Here is an 8,165-nt window from a genome sequence, read left to right as displayed (position 1 = left end):
ATTCAGCAAAGTTCAACATCATAAAATAATTCGGCTATGAAAATAGAGATGTGCAAAACGGTCACGTGGCATCAGTATCTTAATATAGGCCAGGAAAATACATATTTTTTTCTTAAGTAATAATGTCGACCCTATCACACATTTCTGCATCTTGACACAATATCAATTAGGAAGTTTGGTTTAAATCGGAATTGGCAATGAGTTCAATGCAGACGACTAAAGTGTCGTGAAACTAAATGAAATAGTAACAAATTGACCCTGTCACAAGTGCATACAGCAATATAAACTTTACTTAAATACATATGAGATATTCATGAACAAACGGCCCAGCTGATACAAAAAGTCAACTTTTAATACAGTGCCACCTTGTGTTCAAATGAAGCGAAGCAACATTCGAATTGCTTTTTTTCCAACATGCAGATAAATAGATGGGATTCTTTACAGTCAAATATATCCTCCCTGCGTTGAAATCCATCACAATCAACCTGCAACGAGTGATTTCGTCATGTCGATGAGAATGTCAACTCTGATAGTAAAAATCTCAAGTAAAAAAACACGACCTGCCAACATGGAAGCTCATCACGACTGAAATAAAAAAAAAAGGGAGTCATTCGGTAAATTAGCCCTTAGTGCTGAGTAACCAACTCTCAATATTATTCAAGTGTTTAAACATTCGAGAAGACTGCAGCCACATGAAACAAGTGCGTGTAATTCGCCAAATATTAATTTAAGCATAACATCTCATTGCGGTCCCAAAGAAAAATTCTCAGTCATGCTCAATGCCTGGCCAAGCCAGTTCAAGTTATACACAATACATAGTTGACATATAAATTATGAGTATATTTGTTTTTATAATACAATCCAAGAAGTCAAGTATTTTGGAACGCCGAATGCCAAACAAACTTTGTTAAATATTATTACTGTATATGAGGAAGACTTGTAAAAATGAGTTGATCAAGTCAAGGAGATTGGGAAGAAAAAGATATGTGTAATATAGTGTGTGCATATTTTTTAAAGACAGAACATACAAGTAAGGCATCAGTGTTGTTTGACATATTGGCTTATTGAATCTTTTCCATACATTCTTAAGACAATTCAGTCGTGACTGTAGTGCAATAAACTCCGGAAAACAGCAGACGCGTAACAGAAAGGCTGGTCAATGGGATCATCTGTCACAGTTTGTGTGCAGGTCACAGCCTATCACACTTCTCTGGCAGCTCCATGAACGAGGTTGCAGTAACTCGAGCAACGAGGGCTGAAGCAAAAATACAAAATTAACAATTAGCATTTCTTTATAAAAGCAATTTAAAAAATGAAGCATGCATAAAGGGGGAATAAACACATTGCTTATGAGGTAATACCTCTTTTAGGGGGCAGTAGCGCTGGGCATACCACTCCTGAGAGTATAAACAAATGATTACGCCGTGACCCAAGAAGAGGGAAGTCCACATGATAATATTCCAGATGGGACCTTTCCTTTGGTCGTGGAGGATGAAGTTAAACATCACTGTTTTTACAAAGAGAAGATAATTTTTTAAGTGCTTTGAGAGAATGCAGAAGAAAATAAGAAGCTGAAACGTGTGCTGGCATCTCACTTCCAAAGCACATAAACAGACAGAAGAGGACCGGATAGAAGAAGCCAAAGCAGATTGCGAGGATGTACTCGTGGACGATTGCAGACAACGTGAACACAAACAGCATGGCCGCTGTTCGGAAGCGCTTTTGGGAGATCTGGAATCACAAGAGCCAAGTAGTCAGAAACGTTTAGGACAAGCTGCTTTCACTGCATCCATGTGGATACATATATAGAAAAAGTTGACAAGTTTTTGTGATGTAAAAATATCTGTACAACTCAGCAACAAATAAAAATTTAAAATTGTGCTCACCTTCTTCTAACCGGTATGTGACGGTGCTCAGAATAAAAAATCACAATAAAACCCATTGAAAGTAAGCACACACACTTGCCACGAATCAAACTACTTCAGATCAACCCAAAATACATTTCAAATGTTAACAGCTGCTTTCACAATTTTTTTTTGCTTTATAGCAGAAGCCTGAGTATTATTTACAACTGGTTTTAATTCCTCTCTCTCTGTCTAATGGCACTAGTTCCGTCTTAAATTGGTTAGTTGATGAGCAGTGTCACCTTTGTGCAAAACATACTTTTCAAATTATGGCCAAAAAGTTCAACCTTGGTTTTATTGGAGCGTAACACATTTTGGCACCTACGAGCACCCACAGTGATGCATCATTGTTTGGGGCAGTTTTTTTTTTTCCCTTCAGCAAGGAATTACGAACGGTTCCAAATGTCAGTCAGTCTTATCAATGTATTAATTTAATGTATTAATAGTAACAACTTGTTTTTACATTTGCATGACCGCTACAAATGTGATTAATAAAGGTTTAATGGTTGTAAAGGGAATTTCCATTTACACAATTCCACATACACAAGTGAAAGACCATTTGCATTAGCATGAGGAAAAAACGCAAAATCACCAGCAACAAATGCAAAATGTAAAGGTTCTACTGCACACATAACGCCATTTAATATAAAGATGGTTGAAAAAAGGCAGACACTCACCCAAAGAAAGTCCCGATACACATAGTGAAACAGCCAGTCGTGAACGACTACATTCCAAGTTCGGTAGTAGTTGGCAAAAGATGTTGAGTTCCACCAATCCTATCAGGTGGAATTCAAATAAATGAGTCTGACCACACACACATACGGAAACTTCATTTCAAGAGAGCGAGCAGAAGGTGTCATCGCACCTTGTAGAACATCCTATCGTCAAAACGAAGCATCTCCGCAAATGCATTCAACCAACAGTGGAGGAAGGCAAAGAAGCCCAGGAAAAGAACCAACACTCCTGGGGATAAAAAGAATAAGAATTAAATGTAGCTCGTGAAAAAAAACAATTACGGCTAATTGGTTAATGGACAAGCAATGGCTGAATAAAGACTGGCTGATCTTACCAGGCAAGATGGAGTTAAACACGCCCAAAACCATGGCCCTCAGGTCGAAAAACTGAAGACTGATGCTGCGGAACTGAGGGATGCAGAGCCGCACAAACACATAGTACGCATAAAACAGACAGCCCAGGACCTGCGAAGAGAAAAACAATTTGCAATGCTAAGATAAACGAGCAAACATGCGTTATTTGAGTCAGTCGGTGAGAGTTCAAAGAGAGAGCGCCACCTGCAGTAACTTGGTGGCCACGTAGCCCCATCTGATCGTTGGGCTCCTACATTGAAAAATAGTGGACTGTTAATTCAGGCGCTCCATCTTCAGTTTTTCTGACATGTGAAAAATTGATGCCATGTTCACCTTGGATATTTATCTCGGTAGATAAGCGTAGGCGCAAACAAAAAGTAGAGATACTGAGAAGCATGAGGGACGACCGGGCCTGGGCCTGTACATGACAAAACATATTCATTAAAATAGGGAAAAAAAATGGTTATGCTGTATACTCAAATATTAATTAAACAATCCATACATCATAATCAAACAGGAAATATACTAGCTATTAGGATATTAGAAACAAAATGTTGCATGTGATCTTAGGAGCCCAGTGGAAGATAAAGACTACATACACTCATTCACTGGACATTTCAGTATGCATGTGCTAAATTGAATAATGATAAATAAAAAAAAAAAGGTTGTCCAAAAAGAAAAATCCAAAATCAAAGTTTTAAGAAAATGCAGATTTTTGAGCGATGCGGTCAGAGGTATTAATCGAACAGCGTTGCACATTTTTGTGGTAGTAGTTCGCACTATTGTAGAGCTTCAGTGTGTGTAACAAAGAGAGATGTTTCAAATATTTTGGTTGCCTCGTTCAGCCACATCCGAAAGATAAAAAAAAAAAAAAAAAAAAAAGAATGAATTTGAGCTACATGCAAATGTGCAACATTGTATCTTTGTCAATGTAGTTAGAAAAACTGTTTCAGCACTTTTTAAAGCGTTACTTTCTCTAAATTCTCTCTTCGGTTACTTAATATTTTCCGATGTCAAAAGTTTGACCCTGGAATAGATCACTTTCTTCTTCTACAGCAAAGATGACCCATTTTCCACTAACAAGCTCAGTTGATATATTTTTCATCAGGAAACTGAAATTAGTTATCATTTTCTTTTTTATCTATTTTGGAGAAATTAGGAAATAAATTACGAAAAGAACGGCTACTTTTAATGAGGAATATGGCCACGCCTCCCATTAAAACTGTGGAGAGGGGACTTACTGGACTTGTCTTTAGCCCAGGCCAGAACTCTTGGTACATTCTCTCTTATAAAAGAATGGGCTTTCATCATGAGTCTCACCTAGAATGTGCAAAGGACACGCAATTTCTGTCATTTGTTTCCAATTAACCTTCCATTTCCTAAAAGTGACCGCTTTATATTCACAATGTTCAAACACATGAAGAGTACCTGTTCCAAGATGACGATGAAGCACGAAGCCGGGGGCAAACTATTAACCACAACCACATATGTGGGGAAAAAACCAAGGCCTAAAGCTTGGTAGAGAAGGAACATGGAGCCAAAGAGAAAGCTGTAAAGCCCGTGGTGACTGGAAGAGTCACACTGGGTCTGCGTCCACAGCTTGAACAGGGGAAAGGGAACCACTAAAACTGAAAGGAACATAAAGATCCACGTGCACACCACCAGCGGGAATTGTCCAAATGCGTAGACCAGCAGGTCAAAATCTAGCACCAGCCTGAAGAGAGAAAGCAGACAGGACAATATTATTTAAAACAAAAGCAAGGCATGAAATAAAATGCCGTTTTGTGAACGATCTCGTATATTACCTGCCTTCATCTATGAAATCAACCACCAATGTACTGAGGATGAAAAGAATGAGCAGGGCAATAAACATGTGGTAGATAGTCCGGATGTGGTTCACCTCAAATAGCTCACTGTGGAGGAATAAATGCGTAACAAGAGATTAGGGACTGGAAACACTTGATAGCAAGGCGCAAGTGGCAGGCGGTGAAGATTGCGACGCTTACTCAAGGAGGGACCTGCGACTGACAAACTGTTTGCCCTGGCCATGAGGAGGTCGGAAATGCCTGGAGGAACAAATGGACAAGCGAGTAACACATTGGTGTTGTGGTGATAAAACATTTTTAAAGCGTAAATTTCACTTCATGAGGTAGAGGGTTTTAGCAACAATCTGGTGTTTCAAGACAATAATGCTTAGCTTCCAGAATTCAAGCATGTTTTTTTTTTAATCAGCTCAGATACAATCTGTATCTGTACAACTTTTAGTACGTGGCAGTGAATCTGTACAATAATGCAAACTACAACAACAATATTTCAGACATCATAAAATACCTCTCTAATCAATGAAGTCCAATTTATTTATGCAGCCGTCAATCGCGGGAAAGTCTCAAACATGCGCACAGTTCACAAATATTAACAACATCCCGTGATCTCAACCCAGTGGAAAAAAAAAAAAAACTAAAAAAAAAAAACCCATCTGGGGACAAATCAGAAACCTTGAGAAGGGACCACAGATGGGGGAACCCCCCCCTTCTTCCAAGATAATCAGGCTGCAATGGACAATCTTCGTAATGGACCAACTCTTCCTTTATATTGCGAGTTTGCAGGTGTTCTCTACACTCTCACGTACCCGAGTCGGCTTTTATGCTTGTCTGACGGAGGCGGTGAAAAGACGGCAGGCAGGGGAGCAGGCTCCAGTCTCGCCGACTCCTCAATAAGACTGTCCATGAAGTCATTTACCTCGTTGTCAAACTCGCGCATCAGGTGCTTCTTCAGGTACTGAGCACAGTCAAAAAGCACACAAGTCACGATCGCTGTTCAGAGGAAAATTAAAATAGGAATCAATGCAGATAGATTAAAAATGAATGTTCGAGAGACACGAAGCTGCTCTGCGAGGACAGGAGCATGATACATATTGAAAGAAACTTGACCTCACGTTTCGGTTTCCCGAGCAACTCATTCAAATGAGCATTTTGAACTTTCCCCTAAAACAAATGACTCGACTTCGAACCTCTGCTTTCGTTTTCAGTTGGAGCTTCTTGCTGATCATTTGTTCCACCTCAATTTTCCCTGAAATGATAAAACACACAGCATACGCACATTTTGCAAGGATGTAGCGAAATTGGACACTGGGAATTTGCACATTTGCAAATTATAGTCAAATAGAATGAATTATGACTGCATAATCAGATGGGATTAAGAATGGTCACAACAATTACAAAATGTTTAATTAATAAAATTTACCTCATACTAATGATGTGATAAAATACACATAGATTAATTTACTTTACAAGGTTTTTAATTTACGTCAAACTTCAAGCACTTCATTTAATTAAATTGATTCATTTGTATTTTCCCCAGAATCCTTGGGTTGTGGTAAACCACATATTTACACAAAGAGATTATTTTACGTGACCATTTTAGGAGAAAACACGAGCATCATTTTTAAGATGTGTTTTGGGATATAAAAAATTAGGAAAATATCTGATGTACAAGTAGGTGCACATCTGGCATTATTTCCCCAGCTCAAAACTCAACAGCCAAGTTATAGCTTATTAAAAAAAAATCATTTTAATCCTAAATGCCATCACTTTTCAAACATAACCTGACAATTCAAGCATGTTGCATCATTTTGGAAACATGAAGGAATGAGAATGACTTTCACACCAGAAATTTTTGACAAAGTGCAATTACATCCATCAAAATTGTACAACACTTGAGCTCATGATCTGAAGCCGATCCCACTCAGCTTTGGGCTGACTTGCTTTGGAACCGGTACACAAGCACCTTGTGAAACGCATCTCATTATGACCATTTTCCCTCATAAAAGGTGCTCGTGTCGATTCATGCTTCTTAAGAAATCGCTAGACACGTCCAAACGTTCATTTGAGATAGACAAAAGAGTCCACTTTCTGACGCTGAATTTTCAAGTTTTGAACATTGCAGACAGACTGTCACGTGTGAACGCCCAACTTAGATGAATTAAAAAAAAATCTTCAGGGAACCAAATAATAATCTAGTGTCATTAACTCGTACCAGTGCTGTTGACGTGACTGTCTCCAATTTGTTCTTCTCCTCGACAACACTCGCCATTCACAGGATCAGATATTTCGTTGGACATTTGGGCAACGTTTCGGAGGCGAAACCTTACACCGCTCTCATCCCCATTCTCCATCCTGCAAAGTAAAACAATGCATACAAAGTTGGGGCGTTTTTGGACTCACATCTCACAATTGCATGACGGTGGGCAAGAATTTGAAGGATTTGGAGTGGCACACAAAACAAGCCCAGTAAGACAGACAAGTGAATCAGTTTCACATGACTCTGTAGCGACAAGTAGCAGTTCACACACAGTTGGCAACCAAAGCTGCCAACCGTGTCACTTAAAAGACATTTCACTCCCTTGCTTGCACTGTAAACGCTTTCATGGCGTTGCAAGCTCAATTTAGCCAAACTATCCATCGTAGCCCGACAACAGGTTCAAAGTCAACACTAACAGGAAAAAAAAAACGAATAAAACGCTCACGTGAGCACCTCTCGGCAAAGTTAGACAGCCCCGATTCCTCAAATGACTCTACGGAGCATCCAGTCTTCAGCACACGTCGTTATTCGGAATGAAGCCAAAGTGAGCGTCGAGCGACACTGCATGCCCTCTCCTTTGCGTCAACAGTGAGCAGATGAGCACCGGAAAGCTCGACGCTCATTGGCTGAACGTTTCTCCCCCTTAGTACGTCATCGGAAATCACAGCATTTTTTTCAGCGTGGCTATCATCTGTGGCGAAGCCGAAAAATTAAAATAATAAAAAGACTTGTTGCAACGACCAGAATTTGTTATAAGTGGCAGCGAGAAGTAATAAAGTAAAAATACTCGTTACTGGACTAATGTAGCTTTTTCCGGTACTTTAGGTAACAACTGAAAATATTTCACATGGGTATTTATTATAATTCTTTTTTACAGAACTTTTAAATTTTGCTAGTCGATAAACAATTTAATTCCAAGTATTGTGTCAAAAAACTAGCAAAAAAAAAAACGACACGCATTTTTGTAAATTTTTTGTATACTGGCCTCTCCTAAGGCTCAACATGTATTGCTTATCCATCCATCCATTATCTGTACCGCTTCTCCTCACTCGGGTCGCGGGGATGTATTGTGGTAAATAAAAGTCACTTCCCT

At 39.2% G+C, this 8,165-nt stretch overlaps 1 protein-coding gene across 2 annotated transcripts; it reads right to left on the bottom strand.

Moving 5' to 3' along the window:
* Nucleotides 1-272: 272 nt before the first annotated feature.
* On the bottom strand, nt 273-7,699 carry soat1 (sterol O-acyltransferase 1). Of its 2 annotated transcripts, none has more exons than XM_088314024.1 (16): nt 7,518-7,699; nt 7,028-7,167; nt 6,003-6,061; nt 5,622-5,770; nt 4,999-5,058; nt 4,798-4,905; nt 4,421-4,706; nt 4,234-4,312; nt 3,326-3,410; nt 3,197-3,242; nt 2,974-3,103; nt 2,770-2,867; nt 2,582-2,680; nt 1,596-1,731; nt 1,362-1,507; nt 273-1,255 (listed from the first exon to the last, which is right to left on the bottom strand). In XM_088314024.1, exons 2-16 carry the CDS (start codon nt 7,164-7,166, stop codon nt 1,166-1,168), a joined length of 1,710 nt encoding a protein of 569 aa, XP_088170150.1. In that variant the 5' UTR covers nt 7,167; nt 7,518-7,699; the 3' UTR covers nt 273-1,165. The 2 variants fall into 2 exon arrangements, with proteins under 2 accessions (XP_088170150.1, XP_088170151.1); XM_088314025.1 differs by having other exon boundaries at nt 7,526-7,697.
* Nucleotides 7,700-8,165: the final 466 nt, after the last annotated feature.

Source organism: Idiotropiscis lumnitzeri, chromosome 13 (genome assembly GCF_059441095.1).
Source record: "Idiotropiscis lumnitzeri isolate Australia: NSW breed Sydney's pygmy pipehorse chromosome 13, RoL_Ilum_1.0, whole genome shotgun sequence".
Classification (NCBI taxonomy): Eukaryota; Metazoa; Chordata; class Actinopteri; order Syngnathiformes; family Syngnathidae; genus Idiotropiscis; species Idiotropiscis lumnitzeri.
Note: the sequence above shows the minus strand (reverse complement) of the source record. Positions and strands in the feature narration are given on the sequence as shown.